Source organism: Mercenaria mercenaria, chromosome 8, assembly GCF_021730395.1.
Source record: "Mercenaria mercenaria strain notata chromosome 8, MADL_Memer_1, whole genome shotgun sequence".
Taxonomy (NCBI): domain Eukaryota; kingdom Metazoa; phylum Mollusca; class Bivalvia; order Venerida; family Veneridae; genus Mercenaria; species Mercenaria mercenaria.
The window spans coordinates 41,186,221-41,211,000 of NC_069368.1; the positions used below are offsets into that span (position 1 = coordinate 41,186,221).

The following is a 24,780-nucleotide window of genomic DNA, read 5'->3' on the forward strand; positions in this document are numbered from 1 at the left end:
CTGTTGATGTCAGACAGAATACAGTGCAAATCTAAATGGACATTAAAGCGGTCCACAGTACACCCGTGACTCTATTTGGAGGATGTTACAGGCCGTCAACCTATTCCTATATTCCTATTTTTTCTTATATCTTTTTTTAAAAACTCTTACGTTTTGAAAAGCCTCCAATATTTCCTATATTTTCCTATGGTTTTGAAATGATTCCTGCATTTTTCTCACAAAATGTAGCCGTGACAAGTCTCAAAACGTATTTGCAGTAATTCTGCCTTTAATGTGTCTACAAGCTATAGCTGCAGTGTTCCAAGGCATCATCATTTTTTCAAAAAAGATGCTGTGCACAGATGGCCCATCTGTGGGAACACCTTTGATAGAGAAAATGTCCACATAAAATCTTAAGATCAGACTCAAATAATTAATATCCCCCATCACCATTCCCAGTCGACCACGAATTAAGTGACCTGTAAGTTTAATCCCGAAAATGCACCAGAGGGCACCATTTCATACATATATTTCAAATTTTCTAGTGGAAGGCCCTTTACAGGAGAAAATTTTATCCTCACATAACTGCATGGGGTTGTAAGCCTTGGTCTACTTCAGATGATTAATAATATTTGGGCATATTTCGTCCTAAATAATGCGCCAGAGTCCAATATTTACAGGTTCAACAGCAGTTGGGGTGGGGGTCTACCAGAATGATGGTGCCTATGTTGTGAGATTGTTATACGCCTCAGTTTCTTTCTGTGTTCAGATTAACGTTATTTTGGGTTCCCAGAATTTGAACCCCGAAAATATGCACCAGAGACCACCATGTCATACCTATATTTTAAAATTTTTAGGGAAGACTCCCATACAGGAGAGAGTAACCCCTCTCGAACCTACCCTTACTTTCATGTGTCCATTTTGACAAATCACAGAATACTGTTGTAACAGCAGATTGGCCTTGGAAGTGGTTTTAGTATATTTGGTATTGAAAATACATAGAACAAAAATAGTGATTATTTCCAGTAAACAAGACTAGTTTGTAATATACTTTTTTCTATATTAAGATTCGTCGTAAAATTTGCTATATTTTATCCACCAAATTGGCTAAAACTCCTATATTTAGGGCTAAAATCTATTTTCCCTACATTTACATCAAAACTTGGTTGACAGCCTGGTGCTATTGTACAAAAGATGTTAAAATACAAAGAATTAGAACCTTCATCTGAAACAAGTATTTGAGAAAACAAAACCTTTAATAATAAAGATCATGATACAATGACAAAATCGAGACACAGCAGGTGTTTGATGGTCATAGTTGCCGCACCACCTTTAATGACGAATGTAATTCTCCATGATGCTTAAATCCTACTTGAAACGTCAGTTCGTTATCCAGTAATATCAACAAATTCCTTGTTAGGAACAATTGATGCGTGTAACTTTTTGTACATGTAACACGTACATTCAGTGATTACACTCAAATAATCGTAAAACAATTTATATAATAACTTCTGTTGCTCTATTTAGACCTTTTATCATACATTATATGTCAACTTCCCTTTAAATAACACAAATATAAGCTCTGCAAATTTATTTGCTGTCATCTGTATGAAATACTAAGATTTTTTTCATACCAAACTTAAACACACAGTTAGGTAATAAGTTGTTTTATTTTAAGAAACGCAACAATGACATACTGGAAGGAAAGTCGTAACAATAAGGTATCACATAAACAAATATTATGGTAGTACACAAATAATGTGTGTTGTGTTCAGCTATGTCACATAGCTCTTCAAGAGTGCGAGGAAGGTTGATCGCAAAACTGTTTGATCCTGCGGATGGCACTACTAATTAAACGCCTAGCTCTCGTTCTGTTCAATAATATCAACAGATTTTGACACGAAGACTTCGACTCGAGTTGTGAAACGAGCAATGATATTTCATGTTATTGGAATTTAAAAAGCCGTATTTCTCCGCGAGCAGTACTGGCTGGAGTACGACATTTTTTGCGACATGAGCAAAATTGTTTCCAGTCATAGTTTACCGGTACCGAACACAAATTGCTTTCGTCAAGGCATGTAATATACATTAAGATCCACAATGTATATTATAACTTTGCACATTATTAGGCAAGTAGAGTGTTCTACAACTAGATTTTTATTCACAATTTTCAAACTGCACTCACTGATGGATTGGTCTTTTGGCATTTTTCCTTTTCTGTGCCTGAAAAATAAAGAATTAATTAAGAAATAGTAAATGTAAATTTCCTGTCCAGTCAATTGATTTTTAACCCTTAAAATATATTTTGTGAAATATTACAGTGCAAAACATGATTTTTATCCCTCAAAGAGCTCTACATCAGAAAAACAAATGTTAACCATGCGACTTTTCCAGAATATACACCTCCATCGTGTACGAAAACAGTAAAACAACTTATAGAAACGTGATAAAAGTGTTACTACAGGGAAGTTGGTTTAAACAATATTTTATTAATCACAATTCATTTACAACATGTACATATATCAAAAAGGCATGCAGGATTGAGTTGGAAGCTGAAAGCTTATTTGAAACTCTCTCCTTAAATATTTACGTTTATCATGTTAAATCATGGTAACTCATAAAGTGATTGATAATATAAATTGCTTGCAATTTATTCATCTACATTTGTTTTATTCTTATTATAGGTTTTTAAAGTAATAACCATGTTACGCGCATGAACGCAAAAACAAAATAGGAAATAATATACCATTAAAGTAATCGGTTGTCAAATATATTAGTTGTACTAAAATGTGTATGTCTATGTGGCAAAGAAAGGAGGTAGGAGGCGAAAAATAGGAAATTAGAGAAGACATGGGTTGAGTGGTCGCTTTAGAGATTAGTTTGGATTTGAACTTTGTCTATATACCGTGTGTAAATATATATATGGGTTAGTATGGCAGTGCGTAGTAATTATGTTTCGAATCTCTTTGTTTTTTGTATGTGCATGAATATTGAGCTGTTGTGCGCGTTTGTAATCGAGGTGTCACCATAAAGCAGTGTGTGTAAAGTAACAGAGGGAAGTTTATCACAGAAGTCGCTATAAAGTCTTTGAAAAGATCTTAAAACAGTTTTCTTTAAAAAAAATAAACTGAACATGAACTATTTTCAAACGGCAGAAAGAAAAGCAGTCACGGGATTTCATAAGGGAAATATTTTTCTTACAATTTTTCTTAGACTTGAGTGGTCGCTTTAGAGACTAGTTTGGATTTGAACTTTGTCTATATACCGTGTGTAAATATATGGGTTATTATGGCAGTGCATAGTAATTATATTTCGAATCTCTTTGTTTTTTGTATGTGCATGGATATTGAGCTGTTGTGTGCGTTTGTAATCGAGGTGTCACCATAAAGAAGTGTGTGTAAAGTAACAGAGGGAAGTTCATCACAGAAGTCGCTATAAAGTCTTTGAAAAGATCTTAAAACAGTGTTCTTTAAAAAAAATAAAATGAACATGTACTATTTTCAAACGGCAGAAAGAAAATCAGTCACGGGATTTCATAAGGGAAAATATTTTTTCTTACAATTTTTCTTAGACTTATATAAAATTATGATAACATTGTTTTGTCTGTTTCTCCAAACCTCTTCCATTTTAACTTAGATATTAGCAGCAACCTGATTTCGCCGTTTTTACTGTACCTGACGTTTTTCTCGTTCTTGTTCCATTTTTCTCAATGCTTGGTCATAAACTGCACGCCACATCACATATAACAGCCTCTGTCTTGTCCTTATTTGTGACAATTTCAAAGAACATCCCATAGTTGAGTAAAACTCGGGGTCATTAACACCCTGGAACTTCTTACGAGGAACTGACTTCCGTCTTTCGGTTTGCATTGACTTTCTATTTTCGTCACGTTTTCTCGATCTACTTGTGCTCCGTTCCCCAACTTTCCTATTTGACTTTCGGCTTGTATCACTTTTTACTGAGTCTCGTCTTGACTTTGTTCTCGTCTGAAAAAAAAAAAACAACAAAAGTTAGGTTAATTTTTGACTGATATAGGAAAATGTTGGAAAAGCGAAAATTATGTAAAGAAAGTATCTTCTCAGTATCATTATATTAACGGGAGTCGCAACTGCCAAGTGCAAAAAGGTAAGAAAACACTATTGTATGGATATAACCTTATGTCGCGCCAATGCAAATCTTTCGTTTTATGAACTAAAAGGCACCCGTGCAAAACTTGTGTAGAGTGTTTTTTCTTATATTAGGACCTGCTGCAAATCACATTTGCCCCTAAATAAATTTTACATGGGTGGAGGTGGGTGTTTGGGGTTGTATGTTTTCGTCATGTGAACAAACAATAAATATGAACTCCCGCAATTTGGTTATTGAATCTTTATCGTTCGAAAATGTTTAGTTTTCACTCCTTCTGTTTAATACGTCAATGATTCTATTGCAGGTATTTTGAGGGTTAAAGAACCGCCACAACCCTTCCCCGCACATACTTCATGAAAATCATTCTAATATCAATGTGAATGTCCGATGACTATGAGTTTTGGCACATTTTGGAGAAACTTTCATCCTAGTATTCTGTAGAAAAAGGGCAATGAGCAAGTTATATCGGTAATGAAGGTTTATGCCTACCCACCCTCCCTGTTTCAATTGATAGCTTATATTTCAAGAATGTTGTCCGTCCATGATGTTTTCCTTTAATAACTTTTGATACTTTTGTGTTTTTAAAGTTTAATCTTACATTATTACTTTATTCTATAACATATATATTAAACATATTTCACATATCTATTTGTACCTTAGCGAATATACACGATAACTTTGACACCATGTTCATTGAATGACGAATCATCTTAAAAACGTCTATTTTTTTTAAAAAAAAAATGCTTTATTCCACGAGCGGTTGTTCATGATATTTGCTGCCAAATTTATGCCAACCACTTTTTATGTTTTTGTGATTCTGTATATTGGATTATATATAAGTGTGATTTAGGCTATATGGTTCGTGTTTAACTGAGTTAAAAGAATAGTTACTTTATCCACAACTTCAGCATGAGTAAGGAAATTTAATTTTGAACTGATTTTTAGTTCATTAGATTTGTTTAAAAAAAAGGAAAAAGAAAGTAACAGTGACAAAAATGAAAATTGAAAATGTCAAACCAAACATGCTATTATGTTTTTGTTTTAGTTTTCTTTATTGAAAACAATTATAGTAATATTTTTGAAACTCTAAGCTCACATGTAAGAAACATTATGCTATCATCAGAACAGAACAGAAATCTTATTTAAGACTTGTACATAGTACATAGTCATACAAATAGTACATAAATACAAATATTTTGTATCACGTGATCATGTGATTGCTGAAAAAAAATGATACAGTATAACAAAGTTAAAGGTACAAAGTATAGAGGATGAACAACAGTATCAATTATTTAACAGTGAAAGTCTTACAGACATAGCAGCTTTAACATATTTTGGTAGGGTTTTTATAACAGCATGTTTAGCGTTTGTAAACAATTGTATCATTTTAAACATACTAGGTCCTTGGTAAAAATATCTTTTAATATATTTCTTCCTTAAGTTTTTATAAGACAGGCATTTAAATAAAAAGTTAAAATCGCCCTCTAAATCTTATAAATTATAGTATCTTTCATTTCTAGGTATTCTGTTACGTGAATAATAACCAGTCTGTATTCTAAGAGAATGTGCAGATAACCGTAGTCGTGTGTAATACATTCTAAAATCAAATGGTAATACATCCAATTATGGTTCATAAGATAAATCTTGCTTAAAAAGTTTGTAATGATCAAGTACTGCACTGTTGGCTATAGCAGCATTCCATTTTTGGGTATAACAATCAATAACACGTTGCTTAAAGATACTTAGAAATAGTTTTACATCTACTATATTAGAGTTTAAAAATACATCTGCAAATCCAAATTCACTAAGTAACTTTTTTACATTTGAAACCCAGTTAGTATGACCATTTTTACAATCTCTTAAACCTTGTTCATATGTTTTTGCAATATGATGTTATCTTAGTGTAATAATTTACACCAGTATTTGATTATTCTTACATATCTTGTTATCTATAGAGGATATCTCCCTAGCTCGCCGTAAACACCTACGCTGCATGTTGTAGTTCTGACATTTAAAAGACATTTACAAAATTTTAGATGGTTTCAATTTTGTATAACCCCATATTTCTGACGAATAGTTTAGTATAGCACCAACAAAAGCATCAAATAGCTAGCATAAAATTCTAGGTTTTAACTTTAACTTAATACATTTCATTAAGAGTACATTTAAGGCTTTAAGGCTTTCCCTGACAAATGTTCTTGGTTCAATGCAAAAGTGCCAGTATAGTTAAACACTGTTCCCAGATAATTATAGTCATTTAGATTATGGCCATTGTAGGTCCAACTCTCATTTGATAATACACGTCCTCGCTTTCTAAACACTATGATTTTTGTTTTATCTGAGTTAACCTCCAACTCTAATTTATTGCAATATAAGCATAAAAGGTCTAAACTTGACTGTAATTCAGATGGGGTCTTCCTAAAATGACCATATCATCGGCGAAGAGAAGTAAAATCAATGCTATATCATCTATACTTAGACCAGGGTTTTCAGGTGACTGTAATCGTAATTCTAAATTCTCAACAAACATTGCAAAGAGCAGAGGAGACATTACCTCCAATTGACGCAAGCCTAATGCACAATAGAAATAATCAGAGTACGAGTTACATTTCTTTATCATTGATATCACTATTTTGGTAAAATAATAGAAAATATTTAATGAACCTTTCACTTATCAATTTCATAAACCAGCTGATGGTTTTAAAATTAATTTCACCCAGGACCCTTTACTGTATGTAAAACTTATCCTGATACTTGTACACAAGGGTCTAAATATTTCGTCATGTGAACATGATTTTACAGTGTATACCTTACAAAATACACCCAAGCATCGATATATACAGTACACAATTATCTATAACTTTACCCACCTCACTTGTGCTTCGTTTTCTTGATCGCCTCCCATTTTCCGTATCTGTAATTGAAGCATTCATGCGTCCAACAGCGGTAGATACGCCCGAATCAAGCCGGTGTTCTTTTACTGCACTAGCTCGGGACGGCTGATTCCCAGCATCATTACTTCCAGACTCATTTTCTGATAAGTCATCCTCTTTACTGGAATCTGCAGTTGGAATGATATCGTTAACAAGGTTTGCGCTTTTTGCTGAAATTCTAGAAATAACTGTTTCTCTTCTAGAAGTCACTGATTTGTCATCACCAAATGCTTCATTTTCAATTTCGGTATTGTCAATATTTTCCCCTCCTACATGTTCATCTTCTTTAACGGTTTCTTCATCATGTCCTATCTCGCTAGATTCTTCTTTAACTTCTTCGTTTTCTTCTTCATATTCATCATCTTCCTTGATCACAGACATCTGGTCATCAAGATCGTCTATAGCCCTTTTAGCTAACGCAGCAATCCGAGCCCTTGAAGATACGGGTCTTGAAATGCCATTTAAGTCAGATTCAGTTCCGTTTGTTTCAATTGTCTCGCTATTAACAATTTCTTGTGTACTAGTACCCGGTTGTTCTGATATGTCTTCTATGCTATTTTCCTTTGTAGATTCTTCAGTTATCGTACTTGTGTATGTAAGTTCTCTACTTAATTCTTCTGCTGTCTGAAATTAACAAGAGATGTGAGAAGAACTTCGTGCTCTACTAATTGGAAATATCTGTACATAAAAAAGTGAAAATCATAGAAGATTAAATTTTAAAAGCTATTTTGATCTTCTGCTTGGGTTGAGGGTGGTGATATGTGGATACTAAATGAAAATATAGAGAACACTAGAAATTGTAAGAGGAAGGGGTATGGAAAACTCATAGGAACAATAAGAGAAGCGTAATATGAAGAATAATAAATACCGTACACGATGTAGTTGGGGCTTGGGTTTTTACAAAAATAATATGAATTTCAAACAAAATAAACAGAAAGAAGAAAGAGCTTAACTAAATGATAAAAACATATACTTGCGGATGTGAACACTGTTATGGCGGTTATGAAGTAACATAAGGCAGCGAAAGAACACTATCTTTTCTTTTGAGTTAATTTATAATTGGATGGGACGAGGGGTATGAACGGGGGTAGGAGTGTGAGTAGAAGGCGTGTTTTTGTATGAGGATACTTAGAAACAAAATGATACGGAGAATAATGACAACAAACATTTTATGGGCTGTATTGGAAGGTTATCCCTGGTGACCTTGACATTGTGGATCCCTAGGGCCACTAATATCAGTTTCCATTTGATGGTTTATTATGATAGAGACAGAAGATACAGTGAAAAAAATGAACCCTACCTTAAAACTTTAACCAACACTGTAAGAATATCTAACATCAGTGATTTTGACCTTAGGGGTACCTGACCTTAACCAAAACCTATCTGGTCTTTACAAAGATTGATCCTCGTGTAAAGTCAGATAATGATAGAGACCGTAGTTCAGAAAAAATAAAAATAAGTGAAATTGAGAACCGTGCCGTAACGCCTTAAACCATCCTATTACGATATCTTATCCCAGTGACCTTGTTTTTTGTTTGTTTTTTCTTTCTTTTTTTCCGGAGGGTGGGGGGAAGGGGGTTAACGTCGCACCGACACAAATATAGGTCATATGGCGACTTTCCATCTTTGATTGTGGAGGAAGACCCCATAACATGTACCTCATCACGAGCGGGCACCTGTGTAGAATCACCGACCTTCCGTAAACCAGCTGGATGGATTCCTCACATGAAGAATTCAACGCCCCGAGAGAGGTTCGAACCCTCATCGGTGAGGGGCAAGTGATTCTAAGTCAGCTACCTTAACCGCTCGGCCACGGAGCCCCGCCCCCCCCCCCCCACCACGCCCTTACCCAGTGACAGGTTCCCCTAAAAATGAAAGTTGTGATAGATGTTTATGGGAGGGTTAAAGATAATAGAGATAGAAGTTACGAAAACAGTACAATTGAGAACATTACCTGAACACAACGACAACGGAAACAAGAAAGCGAGTACAACTGGCATTATTCTTCGAATAATCGTATTAAATGAGATATCATGACAGAGTTACTATTACTATTACTGCATGCACATATACAGACTATGGATGCTTTGATAATTGCAATGTTTTTGACCAACATCTGTATAAAACTGTTTTCGTGGTCCCATACTAAATAATGATTGCTATTTTTCCGCCGTAATATACTCCATTGCTTTAATTTCAGTTTTCAGTATTTTAGAAATTTTTACTCATGTCATTTCAAGTTCTGTCTATTTTAGTATATAAAAAGCATTAAGTTTTTTATTCTTCTGCATAAGGAGAGTAATGCACGTAATGATGTTATTCATGAACATTTACCTGGTGTGCACTGTCTGTATTTAAAAAGTATAAAAACATAGCAAATATGTACGGTGCCCCTAAAGTGACATGTTACACACATTTTTTCCAATTAGGTAATGTGAGACTTTTTTTTATTTCGTTTAAACGAAATGATTTCGTTTAAACGAAATAATCATTTCGTTTAAACGAAATAAGTTATTTCGTTTAAACGAAATGATTATTTCGTTTAAACGAAATCATTTCGTTTAAACGAAATAACTTATTTCGTTTAAACGAAATCATTTCGTTTAAACGAAATCATTTCATTTAAACGAAATAAAAAAAGTCTCACATTACCTAATTGGAAAAAAAGTGTGTAACATGTCACTTTAGGGGCACCGTAAATATGAATTCATTAGTATGTAAGTTTCATGCAACTTGATAGTCAAGACATATATCTAAAGTACTTTTTTTATCCTAAAAATCCATTTTGACCTGATTTAAGCATAGAAACGTTGAGATTATGTAACAGAAGGGAAAAAATACAAATACCGAAGACAGCCTTTAATGCACAGTAGTGATTTAAAACTTATTTTGAAAGTAGATTTATTTATTGAAAAAGATCTATTTTTGGCAGAAAAGAAAAAGACTTAGTGTTTATTGTAAACTTGATACAATAAGAGAGAAAACAATTTGAACAACGGTCATCTCTCTGTCCATCTTTCATAGATTATTCAAATTAATAAGTTCTGTGTATACGTGAACAAAACTATTGCAAGGAATAACTTACAAGCTGTACTGTCGGAAATTCATGACTGAAATCACGAACAATGCCAAGGAGGTCTGAAAAATAAATAAACAATTTATATAGATAATAACATATATGGCATGTACGTCCGTCGGTTTTGTTTGGTTGTATGTCTTATATTCATGTCAGTCAAATTGATATATGGAAAGAGTGGTCTATAAATGTGGCATATCAGCTACTACTCCGACTACATTAATAATGATAATAACAACAACAACAATGATAATAATAATAACAATAATGATGATAATAATATATGTATTGAAGTGAGTAGAAACGCATAAGTCTTACTGGATTTTCTTCAGTATATACCAAAGCTTTAAACTGAAATACTGTTGAAATACGGCGTTAAACCCAAAACAAATATAATTAATTATTATGTGTTTCCAGAGATGAAGAAGTGACATGAGAATTTGCTTTGCATGTGATTTGCAAAAGAAAGATAGTCTAAATCTTGATTTTCAATTTATTTCCAACTAATTGAAAGAATTACAAGTGTTTAAGGTTATAGCTACTTACTATTGTAAGAAACATCGCCCTTTCCTGCGGGATCGACAACTTGCATCATTTCTTTAATTTCTTCATCTGTGAAATCCAGATCTAGCTCTTTGACATAACTACGCAGTTTTGCCGAAGTAATACGACCATTTTCATCCGCAAGAACGCCAAACACTTCCTGTAAAGGTACTCCTTCGCCTTCTGTTTTATTAGAGCTTGTTCCAGCGTCTTTTGAACCAGAATGATCGTTTTTCGGTTTCTTTGTAGACTTTGAAGGCAGTTTTCCATATGGACTACCTTGCAACCCTTTCGCGGGATCACCATATGGACTGCCTTTCAAAGTTTTTCCTGGGCCTTTTAATGCCATTTTTTGTCTTTAAGCAAGACGACCCCGTTATCCATTCATTGTTATGTTATATTTATTTTAAAAAATGCAAATGTTTAATCCAGTACCAAACTTCAACATATTTCATTAACTTGTACCTAAATCTTACCTAACTTTGGGCTAATATGATTTCAATGGAAATACTGGACAAGGCATGTGATTTACCTGTCCATTAAAATATCACAAGTCTTAATCTGGATTAACCCAGTGAACAAATTAAACAAAAATACTTTTTTAAGTTCGGTTGTATCTCTCTGATCTTTTGAACCATATGGATTTAGATAAAATTTGCCTGATACTTCGTTGTAAGGTACAGAAATCTTTATTACAATATGTTAATCAGGTGTAAAAGTTGTATAAGATTGTATTTGTCCAATATATCAGTTAGACTGAAATATATTATTAATGACTTGAAGTAAAATGACATAATATAAAATTATAAATAAACAAATGACTAGAATGAAATATCAGGAAAAATGTGTCAAATGATAAAGTTTTGTTTTAATAACTGCAAACAATGCTGGAACAGAGATTCTTTCAAATATTTCAACTTATAATTGTTGGATTTTTTAATGCATTTTGTGAAGCACTTTTGAAAGTGAACCTGTGCTTGAAAAGAGTGCTATATAAATAACAATAGCAATAGCAATAATGATAATAATTATAATAATAACAATAAAGAGCAAAGTAGGCCAAACAGCGTAAAGGGACGTCTAAATATATACATTCCGGGACGACGACCTTCTGTCTAACAATGACCTTGATGAACTTTCTGGAAGCAAAAGGTCATCACGGGGTAGAGATTAATAATCCTGAAAACGACATTGCCACTTTCCTCAAAATAATTGTGTTATTATATGCTGATGACACAGTTATAATAACTGAAAATGCTAATACCCTTCAAAGTTGCCTTAACGACTTTGTTGAGTACTGTAAAACTTGGAATTTAATAATAAATAAAGGAAAATCTAGTCATGATTTTTGGATCAAGAGTAGATAGAAATTTTTCTTTTAAAATTGAAGATACAACATTGGATATTGTCAAAACATACAAATATCTAGGAGTATACTTCGCAAAATCTGGAAGTTTCCTAACTGCAAAAAACATCTTGCACAACAAGCAAGGAAAGCAATGCATCTTCTTTATGCAAGAATCAATAACCTGAATTTACCACTAGACTTAATCTTAAAGCTCTTTGATAACACAATTTTGCCAATACTTACATACTCATCTGAAATATGGGGTTATGAAAGTACTATTATATTAGAAAGAATACATACTGAATTCCTAAGGAAAAAGTTTTAAATTAAGAAAAAGCACACCATTGTATATGCTTTATGCCGAACTAGGAAGATATCCATTAGAAATAACTATTAAGTGCAGAATGATTGCATTTTGGAATAGGTTAATGACAGGCAAACAAGATAAATTAGCTTACCGTATATATAATTACATGTTAAATCTTCCAAATTTTGAATCAAAATGGATACACTATATAAAAACATTTTTAGACAAACTGGCAGAATGGATATCTGGTTAAATCAGCATGAACTCCAAAATAAAAATATAAAGTACATTATAAAAGCTACCTTGCTTGACCAAAATCTACAAAATTGGCAAGCATCTTTACAGAATTCAACAAAGGGTCTTAACTTTTCAATTTAGAAAGAAACAATTGAATTGGAGAAGTACCTAATAACATTGACTAAATATGAGTCACCCCTGCTTATAAAATTTAGAACAGGTAACCACTTCTTTCCAAATTAAACCGGAAGATGGGCAGGCCAAGATATTAATCAAAGAACATGTCCACTGTGTTTAAGTAGAGATGTGGCGGATGAGTTTCATTATCTACTAAAATGCCAGTTTTTCCATGAACAAAGAAAACTGTTTATTAAAAGATATTATTATATTAGAACAAATATACTGAAATATAAAGAACTGCTTACATCCAGGTCAATAAAGGAATTAAAAAACCTCTGTAACTTCATAAAAATTCTATTTCAGACACTTAAACGATAAAATTTGTACACATAATTATTATATAATCTGCCGCAACCGAATGAATAAATAGTGAAAATATTTAAAATGAAAATAATATATAAGATATATGACAAAACATTCAATACCTCAAGTCAATGTAAATTTTGTCTTTTTTTTTGTAGCTTCTGCACCATGTCACATTTTTCAGATATATGTAATGTTTTACTGTATACTCTTGTGTCACTTTGTGATTTGAGTTTAATAAAGGTAATGTTGTTGTAAAAACAGGCATAAGACTTGAAATCTAATATAAAAAAAATAGAAATGGAACAGTTTTAACAGACTGATAATTTATAATACGGAAAGTCAATAGAAATCTAACATAAAGTTAAGAGCATTTCAATTTTTGATAGGCAAGACAGCTATTCTGTCTCTATGACAACATAAAATGAAATTGTGGTTTTGATGATATTCATTAGAACTGTATTTCCTCAATTCTGTAAAATATTTTTTCTACTTTTTTCATCTAGAACGAAATAATTTATCTTAAAATACATCATAAAATCAATAAACGTTAGAAATCAATCTTTTTATAAAGAACTATGCAGCAGTAAATGACTTTTAAAACGCGCTGCATATGCTGCCCTCCGTGATCAGCCAATCTCTTAAATTTTAAACTCTCATATCTTTTTCAATAGTTGTCAAATTTGATCATTTCTTTCAATTTTTGACAATGATTTTTATATGAATCAACTTATTGTTTAGAATTCTTTCCTTTTTAACATATATCTTGAAAACAAACTGAGCACGAAAGAAATTCCTTTCACCATTTTGAAATATATATATAATATTCTGTTTATTATTTGCAAATAAAAATGTGTGACATGATTAAATAACCTGAAATAAAAGTCACGTTTACATTCAACAAGGAAGTGACGTAGAAAAATAAACGAACTATATATATTTAGACCCGCATATATTTATCTGTGCACCGAAACAATGAAAATACTATAGACTATTACTGAGTACCTGAATTTTGAAAATAAAACCCAATGTGGTTAAAAGGGAAGACACCGTGTCATAACCATTCATATAGAATTGCAGCTTGAAAATTTAAGTACAGTCGTCTTTACGACCACAGCAGTAAACTACCAGATCTTAGTGCACTGATGCATGTAGGGTTTATTTCTTATCATCATATTTTCGCAAAAGTACCTTTTAGGATTTTTTTCATTGACAATCGTGTTACTTAACCACAGCTCTGTATAAACATCATTTGTAATTGGCTTTTTGTTTCTTTATTTTTCGTTGTCGTTTTTTTTTGTTGTTGTTGTTGTTGTTTTTTGTTTTGTTTTTTTCTTTGTTGGTTTTAACGTCACACAGACATAATTATTGGCTATGCGGTGACTTTTCATCTTTTGGCGGCGGAGCAATACCCTCCCCTTCCCCAACGCATTATTCATTATTTCAGGCACGAGTGTGTACCTTGATAGACAACCAACCCTCCGCAAGCCATCTAGATAAATTCCTCACATAAAAGAATTATATACACCAAGCGAGGGCTGGGAACCCCAACGACGAGGGGGGAAATGATTCAAAGTCAGCGACCTTAAGCACTCGGCCACAGAGGCCCCTTATTTGTCATGAATCTGCGTATGTAAAGTATAATACTTAGAACCTACATAGATAATTAATTCAGTCATACTTTTGTGTTTCTTCAGTTTTTCTTAAGGGTTCTTATTAATAACTGATTTACAATATTACAGACAAGGTAGAACCCTAAGTCTTTCCCCATGCAAATAGATCACGTCTTAATAAAGAGGGACTGGTGATCTCAAACTGCGCAGTTAGATTTAATCCAATAATTATTAATAAGCAAACATATTACTCTGCGAAGTGCGCATTTCCAAGTTTCCACGTTAAATTAATATACGTATATTGGACCTTACATAGGAACCCCCAGGTCCTGCACGTAATTTAACGTATCAGTTTTGCAAATATGTATTTAAGTACATGTACATACTGTTTTCATGGAAAGGAAGAAATTTGAGTTTGAACTATTTATGGCTTGCCATACTCAGGCTTAAGTCAAATGTCATACTGTCTTCGGGAGGGTTGTTCAGTAATAAGAAAATTCAGTAATAAGGAAAAGTTCGCGAAATTCAAGCAAAATAAAAACTGGGCATTATTAAATCAGTCTTATGTTTCACTTGGTGCGTAAATATAGACATAAGTTCATTCAGCACGCTGGTGCGTAAATATAGACATAAGTTCATAAATATAGACATAAGTTCATTCAGCACGCTGGTGCGTAAATACAGACATAAGTTCATTCAGCACGCTGGTGCGTAAATATAGACATAAGTTCATTCAGCACGCTGGTGCGTAAATACAGACATAAGTTCATTCAGCAAGCTGGTGATTTCTAATCCATCAATTTAGGGACTTTTTAGTCTCTTTTGTGTCTATGCGTGAAGGTGAAGGAAAACGTTGTGGGATTTACCGAAATTTTTAAGCGCATTTAAACCAAGTGGACCAAATCTTTCACGATACATTTACGACGCACTTATGTAGACTAGTATACACGGTTTATTCAAATTGTTAAACATAAGCATAAACTACCCATTTAAAGATTAGAATCACAAAAATCGAAGTCAGTAGAACTTCCTTGTTTGAAGACGGTCATATAGATATTGGAAATAAAACTGAATAAAATTGTTTAAATATTAGTAGCAATCTAGTGTAAACAGTACTGTTTGATAATAAATACTGATAGTGAACACTGAGATTTTTTGTTCAAGTAGGTTTAAGAGAATCAATACGTGGTAGATAAGAAACTGATAGTTCGAATGTCTTTCTAAAAAAGGATCATTATAATGTGAACCGGTACATAATAAAGACAACATTGATGGAGGAGACAAAAAGATTGCGGATGTGGATAAAACAATGATGTATTGAAGTTTTACTCTTTAAGTTGTTGACAATAGAAGAAGTATTTAACATTCAGTAAACAGCTTTATGAACAATTAGCAGTAAGAATTAATCAAAAAGCAGGTATGTCTGATGGAAGCTTACAAACGATGGCTGCTAGAAACCGGAAGTTTTGTGAGGGTTGGCTCGAACACAAGGCACATAGACCGGTATGTTATTTTTCTTATACATTGTTTACAAAATTTTCAATATTTCGTTTTACTCCACTTTTTATCTTGAGTTCTTTTAGATTAGCTTATAATGGCCATTGATATTTTTCTAATTATTATTAATATATAAGATTTTAGTAATTCATTTGCCAGTTTATAAGTGATGTTGTTGAACTATGTACATGTACATGTCTGCGTATATATATTTTTGTACACTATTAATCTTATTTAACAATTTCTTTGTACCATGTTTAAATCGTATAATTTACGAAAGTGTTTAAAGTTAACAGTAGAGTCAGTGTATACATTTCAAGTTTGATTAATTCATGTAGATTCAACAGGGCAATGTTATGAATATGATAGCCTTTACAATGCTCATTACACAATATAAACACTGATACATCAACTTCTAGATAAATTGTTATATATTTTTACGAAATTGTCTAACAAATGATAGATTGCAACTGTGATATTTAAACGGACGAATTAGTGCGTTAAATATTTTACTGTGAATCATTTTATGTGCGTATGTACTTTATTTAAAATTTAGTTTAAAAGGTCATGGGTTGTAGTTTTGTCCAATACACTATGAATCATTAGATTTTCCATTTCACCTGACCTCTGACTGAGACTTATGTCTGTCCATCCATTAGCTTGACAAAAATGCAGTAGAAGTGTCAAATGAATGCATTTGCAGGCGTATCTCTAAATTAAACGGTTAGAAACAGCATTGTCAATTGTTGCAATGTACTTGCGATACATTAAATCAATGTCGTACGTTTAATACTACAAAAAATATACACATTTGGAAATCTAACTGATTTTTAACAGTGTTTTACTATTTTATCTAGATGGGTAGGAATTCGATATCTTTTTAAAAAATAGTGTCATTTTGTACTATGTGTAAATAAGCATATGACCTGTCAAAGTTACCTATAAAGTCGATTTACTTTAGACAGAGGATATCATGTCATCTCAGGATATTATATCATCATTATGTCATCTCAGGACATTATGTCGTCTCAGATAGAATAAGCATTTTCTGCATTTTCAGATGAGATAGTAATATATATATTTTTTTTGTATTTCTGTTCAAAAGACAGTTACATCTGAAAAATAAAAAGATGGACTCTTTATTTATCATGCGATATTTAAAGAGTCTTTTGAAACCAGTGTCTTTAGTTGTAATAAAGATATCTTGAATATGCCCTAGTATTCTGTTACCAGTATTACGATCACTGCCAAGTTGAACCTATGGAAAGTGTGTGGTTGACTATCCACAACTAGTTGACATTCTCGCCAACTCCATACCTCCTGTTGCTAGCCTACTTGTTCGTTCTGTTCGATGTTATAGTTTGCATGCGTACATGCGTGCGTATATGCGTGCAAGCATGAGTCCGTGCGTGCGTGTATTTAAATTTAAGCTTATTTATAGTTACCACCGATAAACCATGTATACGTCTCCTACAAATGACTATGACGTACCATTTGGGTCAAAAGTCTGAAATCGCTCGAGCGGTACCATAATACACGGTAAGCGTGTAAATTTACACGCTCACCGTGTAAATTTATACGTTAAGCGTGTTTTTTACACGGTTAGCGTATAAATTACACGCTTAGCGCGTAAATTTACACGCTTACCGTGTAAATTTACACGCTCAACGTGTATTTTAGTTGACCCGATTCTTAATTTAGAATTCGAGCGAATAGACCAATCAAAATTTAGTTTAGAACTGCAAAAAAGACTGCATTCACCGCGGACCAGTATTATGATCGTCTTCTGGATCCATATGAAAAAAATGCAGACAGCAGTAGTTTCTTAAACGAGTGTATATTATTAAATGGGTAATTCATAACTACAACCAAATGGAGAATAATTTCATTGAAGAAATGGATAATATTTATTTCCGGGTAGCCAACGACCGGCTGCGCGATGTCCCAGTAAAGTATATGATGCGTACCTGTAACTAACAAACTTACACTGAAAAGGTTAATAATCTATAACTACAGCGAAATGGAGAATTATTTCATTGGCGAAATGAATAATATTTAATTCTGGTGGCCAACGACTGGCTACGCGAAGTCCCCGTAATTTATGTGATGCGTACCTGTTACTAACAAACTTATAAATGAAATTGATAATAATTTATAACTACAACGAAATGGAGAATAATTTCATTGACGAAATGGATAATATTTATTACTGGTTAGCCGACGACCGGCCGCGCGAACATCCTGTAATATTTATCATGCGTACCTGTAACTAACAAAGTTATTACTGAAATGAATAATAATTCATAACTACAACGAAATAGAGAATAACTTCATTCACGAAATGGATAATACTTATTTCTTGGTAGCCGGCGACCGGCCACGCGAAGCCTAGGAAATATATATTATGCGTTTAAATTTTTTTTTTCGAGTTAAATCATATTTTATTGCTTATTACTGTTTACATTTATTCTAACAAACATAAAAAATGTACATGTACAGCCAAAAAAATAAATGGATCGGACCACAAGTACATGTAACTAACAAACTTATTACTAAAATGGATAAGAAATACAATGAAATGGAGAATATTATTTCATAGCCGAAATGGCTAAAATTTGTATTACCTAAATGGAAAATAACTATATATGGAACATTTAAAGATCAATTATTTAAACCAAAGCATTTGTTTTATTTCCTTGCTCGACCTCGCAGAACTTACAACCTGCCGCAATAAGCTTGCATGATACTTGTAATATAATTAAAAGTGGAAGTTGAAAATGAAATATTCAATTAGTCCAGCCTTTCATTTTGTATCCACTTATACTAAAGTGGTGATCAATTCATTCCGTATTCAAAAATAGTAATCATCTTAAAATTGTTATTTATCATTTCTATTGATTCTTCGAATTGAAAGTTTTTATTTGAAAATATCAAATGGCAGCGGTCAGATTTAAGAGAGAGAGAGAGAGAGAGAGAGAGAGAGAGAGAGAGAGAGGGGGGGGGGGGGGGGGGGGTAGCAGCAGGGGAGGGTGTTCTAGACTTGAAATCTTGTTCTATATTTTGCGGTATTCAGCTTTATCATAATTATTCTATTAAATTACGGATAATGACTTTGCGCACGATACATTTTCGATATGAAAATGATCCAGCATGTAAATATAAAAAATGAAAAATTATAGATTTATATTAGCAGGAAGGTCTAATATACGTATCAGTTGTTCCAGATATTAGGTATTTCCCATTAGTAAGTAGTTAAAGTCCTTGATTCATATCTAACGAATTTACATTTTTTGTAATTACCCTTTCATCGTTTTAAAAATAAATGTCCATTTATTTTCCAAATATATTCTTACAGATTTTAGAATACTAGATATCCTGTGAAATTTTTATTTTCGTTTCACAAGACAGCTCCGCCACGTGATATATTAATCCGTGTTCGTTCATATATAGTGGCATTGATGACCGAAGGCATTAAACTGTATTTTATCAAAGCCATCTTATATGCTTCAGTAAATTTTATGATCCGCTCTAATCAGGGAACCTCGAAAGGATCTTGATAACCTAGGTGACATATGTTTTATCATGTCATTTTGCATAACAGTTACGTAATGATTTCCGGTAGATCACTTAAAACAGCAACTTCAGTGACATGGAGCCGCTCGATTCCCCCCCCCCCCCCCCCACCCCTCCCCAATTATGTACATGTCATTCAAGTCGGAGAAAAATAAATACATTGTACTATTATTATTTATATATATATTATTTGAGGTTGTAGAAAAAATAGATATATGATAACAAATGGCATTTTTAAATGCAAAGTACAAGTTTTATATGTGTATGATGTGTGGAATTAGACTGGAAATGCTTCTGACGAAAATAAGAATAAAGCAGGCTTTTCAGGTAAGATATAATAAAAATATACATGTCTTTAATCAAAGCATATATACTGTAGAATAAATTACTTGACTGAAATCACCTTTACAGTGGCAAAACAATTCGTAATATAATGAAAATATTATGTATGTTTCCTTAAAAGTAATAATTCAATCATAAACTTTATAAATATCTTCCTTTGTAACCTGTATTTTGATTGGCTCATTTATTTAAAAGTGTAACTCAAGCGAGCGATACGCGCTAAGCGTATAAATTTGTACGCTAAGCGTATATTTTACCCGGTAAACGCGTAAAAATACACGGTGAGCGTGTACTTTTATAGATCTACCGATTGAAATACACGGTAAGCGTGTAAATTTACACGGTAAGCGTGTAAATTTACACGCTAACCGTGTATTATGGTATCGCTCGAGCGATTTCAGACTTTTGACCCAAACGGTACGTCATAAATGACTGTTTGAAGATAATGCAAGAAGATTCAAAAGGCTTTTCAATTTCAGAAGTTATCACTGGACTACTGACCCTACTTTACTTTGTTTTAGATTTGTTATTCTCCCTTTTTCCTGGCTTTGGATAACGAATCAAGAATTGGTGAATTCATCAACTACAGTATCTATTGCACCTTTCTAACGACGTCATGTTGTTCAAATCTCTTGATGTTGAGATGAGTGTGAGTTGTTGAAATCTTGAGTTGTGTTTGCTGAAATACCTATGCGATAGATCAATAAACATTTTGCACATTTTGTAGTTTAACAATCCGTTAACATATCGCTATACACGAGATCACCAGGCCTGCTTTACAACTATAATTGTAATATCCCATTTACAAATCAGTACATGAGATTATCAGGTCTGTTATAACATTCTATTTACATATCAGTGCAGCTTTATTATCATCATCATCAGGTCAGTTTCACTACTTGGATTTTAACATTCCATTGACAAATCGTCCACAAGGGACCGCCGGAACTGTTGTTTTCTTTTGAACAAAATCATTCAATATTTTTAGCTCGACTATTCGAAGAATAGTCTAGCTATTCTACTCACCCTGGCGTCGGCGTCACACCTTGGTTAAGTTTTTGCATGCAAGTACATACAGCTATCATTTAAAGGCATACAGCTTTGAAACTTATTTGTTCTTTTTCTAGGTCAATTACCAACCTCACTGGGTCAAGTTCCATAACTCTGACATGTATTTTGAGCAAATTATGCCTCCTTTTGGGCTTAGAAAATTCTAGTTAAAGTTTTACATGCAAGTTACTATCTCCAAAACTAATACAGATATTGAATTGAAACTTCACATGTGTCTTCGGGGTTATAAAACTAGTTGATAGCACCAAGTCCCATAACTCTGACCTTCATTTTGGCCAAATTACGCCCCCTTTAGAACTTAGAAAGTTCTGGTTAAAGTTTTGCGTGCGAGTACATACAACTATTCCTGAAAGGCATATAGATTCGAAACTTATTTTGTCTTTTCTAGATCAACAGCCAACCTCACTGGGTCAAGTCCCATAACACTGACATGTATTTTGGGCAAATTATGCCCCCTTTTGGACTTAGAAAATTCTGGTTAAAGGTTTACATGCAAGTTACTATCTCCAAAACTAATACAGATATTGAATTGAAACTTCACATGTGTCTTCGGGGTTATAAAACTAGTTGATAGCAGCAAGTGCCATAACTCTGATATGCATTTTGGTCAAATTATATCCCCTTTTGAACTTAAAACTCTATTGATATTTAACCTTTTTGGGTAATATTTTCCTGCTTCTGGGACAATATTTCGAATAGTCGAGCTTGGCTGTCTTACGGACAGCTCTTGTTACTTGTATTGTCACCTTTATTCAAAACAAGAAAGGCTAAATCGTTCGTATGGTGAGTGGTCGCTTTTTGGGGAAAGGTAATCTATAGAAAACATTTGAGCCGTGCCATGAGAAAACCAACATAGTGGGTTTGCGACCAGCATGGATCCAGACCAGCCTGCGCATCCGCGCAGTCTGGTCAGGATCCATGCTGTTAGCTGTCAAAGCCTGTTGCAATTAGAGAAACTGTTAGCGAACAGCATGGATCCTGACCAGACTGCGCGGATGCGCAGGCTGGTCTGGATCCATGCTGGTCGCAAACCCACTATGTTTGTTTTCCCATGGCACGGCTCATTTGTTTCAGAGTAAGATCGAAGTATCCATGAGTGAAACTGTAAAACCTTGTGATCATGACTGAAAGAAATTTCTGGTTTTTCATATTTCTCCATTTGTTGTGACATTTGGTTGGCGCATATTAGCAGAAAAAATATACATACGAATACAATAGTTTATGTATTTGACTGTTAAATGACTAGATTTATTTCAATAAACCACTGAAAATTTGAAAAACATATGATAAATGATGTTCTCTGCATTCATGATAAGTTTCATTAAGTTTTAACTGTTTTTATTTTAGTGTGCCTGTTTATGAATACATAATATATCCGGTAAGGGGATGTTTTTATCTTTTATTGTCAAGCAAGACAAAAATACAAATACAATTTACCTACTGAATATCCTGTCAATGTTTTCATTTCGATCTAAAATTGAAATACGTCTCAGTTTACAATATCTGTTAAAAGCGCTCAAATGATTGAATTAAACATATCAAAATGCCTAAATAAATGTTAACAATATGTCTTAGCAATCGTATTTACGTTTAACAAATGCGCTCTAACATTAACAGATCTGACTTAATGCTTTTTATTGAGGATTATAAAAGTACATAAGAAGGATGTCTGTGCACGTTTTCTGGGAAGGAAAGGAAAAAATTGTAACAGAGTTTGAAAATGTCTGTAATTATAAATACATATGTTTACTCATTCATTTCACAACAACTGATTATTCCTATTGAGTGACATAATCCTGCAGTTTAATCACATTTAAAAGCGATAAAATGCAGATAAGAATGTAATTAAAGCCAATGTTCTCGTTTTACAAGGATACAAGAAACAACAAAAAAACGACATATTATGCAATATATGTTGTTTTTTTTTAAATATTCTTTAATGTTTGTGGAGGGTCGTTTTTTCTTCTTTCTTTTTTTTTTTGTACTTTTGCATTTTATATAGGACCATACAGAGTAAAATGTTCTGACTTACACAGTGGCAATTCTTAAAATATGTAACTTTACGAGTATATGCACCGCTTACTGAAAGCCTATGAAGATGACCCAGAAAACACTGACACTTCAATTTTTTAAATTTAACCAAATATTGCAAACAAGATTGTACGAAATATTTATTTCATAACTATTTCGAATTGATAACGTGCAGATAGGTTCTAAACTTCCTTGTCTAATAATTGATCCATCGGGGAATTTCCCTTTAAGTCGGTTATTTAAGTAATTTTGTCAAGTAGCCAGTTTAATAAAACTTGCAAATCAATCATTTGAATATCTTGAAAAGAAAAGTAAACTTTTACCTACAAAAATAATTTTAAAGCCCGAGTTTGATATGCGTACATAAATCACAAATATTTAGTTGCAGTTGCCACAAATTGTTAAAATTGTCACCCTTTTGGATATGCATTCAAGATATGATATTAAATTTATTTAATTTATTATAAATTACAAAATCAAACGCCACAGGCCGTCAAAAGATCCAGGCGTTTTTGGTTTGTCTGTATGCATGCATTATGCAAAATCGTAATTCGGTAATTTAGAAAAGTTATGATAATTTCATTTAGACTTCTACTTGTATGAAAGCATTAACGCGCAACCTTTACTAAAAGCGGTAGGTGCACACATAACTTCCTGTTACTTCAGCTGGTAGTTTGATTATGAATTGATAAAATATCAGACTGACTTTTGCAGCATCAGTATGGTTTCTTGCAACTAAATTGCAAATTAGCTTATGGCTCAATTCACTTTAGACTAGCGTGAGAAACTTCCGTGTTCCGAAAACAGACGGGTAAATAATCTGAATAAATGTACCATTAACTTTTACATGAACTTTTTAGTCAATTATACTTCTCAACTATACGAATGACCTGAAACTTAGACGTTTATATATGTCTTAGGGACTTTTTTTTTTAAAAAAAGATCTCTTAAATGCTAATACAAACAAAGAAGTAATATTAAAAAGTGAAGTTTATTGAATGCCGATATTTGCACAAGAAATAAATGATAATCTTAGGTAAAGTTGTACGGCAAGTTCTATGTAATCGTTTTGAATAGAATACAAAATACCCTAAAAATTCATAGGTTACACATGTGAATTTAAAGTACAAATGAATTTTATCATATAGTTTGATTATTTGTTAATAATCTGTTGAAGTCATGAAGTAATCTTAGCACATTTTATATATTATGAGTATAAAGCCGTAAAAAGAATTTTGTTACTGTAATTTTGAACCTCAATAAAATCCTTACCGAACGCCGGTCTAACAATGATGATTTCTTTATTGAACTGAGAAAGATGTCGCTCTTCAAGTCTGTCAGTTACTAACTCCTGTCATAACTTACGGCGACACTGTCTACTTATGGTTTCTGTTAAAGAAAATTAAAAAAGGCTGAGCATAAACACATGAAGTGTTTATTGCATACACTAAATATTTGGCTGATAAATGTTGAAACGGAGGTCTGTATAAAAATTGTTTTGATAAAGTCCTTTTTACAAAGTAAACCAAAACAATGGTAAGTTAGATATGGTCACTTTACATTTTCTTTCAAAAGTAAACAACTTCTGGTCATTCTGTTATTTCCTTATAAAGGGTAAA

At 32.9% G+C, this 24,780-nt stretch overlaps 2 protein-coding genes across 12 annotated transcripts in view; one reads left to right on the forward strand and one right to left on the reverse strand.

Annotated features, from left to right (window-relative positions):
* Positions 1–3,592: 3,592 nt before the first annotated feature.
* On the reverse strand, positions 3,593–11,008 carry LOC123565397 (microtubule-associated protein futsch-like). Its single transcript, XM_045359264.2, has 4 exons — positions 10,663–11,008; positions 10,126–10,178; positions 6,978–7,664; positions 3,593–3,965 (listed from the first exon to the last, which is right to left on the reverse strand). Exons 1-4 carry the CDS (start codon positions 11,006–11,008, stop codon positions 3,645–3,647), a joined length of 1,407 nt encoding a protein of 468 aa, XP_045215199.2. The 3' UTR covers positions 3,593–3,644.
* Positions 11,009–15,570: 4,562 nt separating this feature from the next.
* Positions 15,571–24,780, forward strand: part of LOC123566534 (uncharacterized) — a 42,610-nt gene continuing 33,400 nt past the window's right edge. For 2 of the 11 annotated variants that reach the window (XM_053549766.1, XM_053549763.1), the window contains exon 1: positions 15,571–16,150. In XM_053549766.1, the coding sequence (XP_053405741.1) occupies positions 16,067–16,150 (84 nt within the window). In that variant the 5' untranslated portion in view covers positions 15,571–16,066. The remainder of the gene's footprint in view (positions 16,151–24,780) is intronic. The other 9 variants (XM_053549760.1, XM_053549761.1, XM_053549769.1 and 6 more) reach the window with 7 other exon arrangements.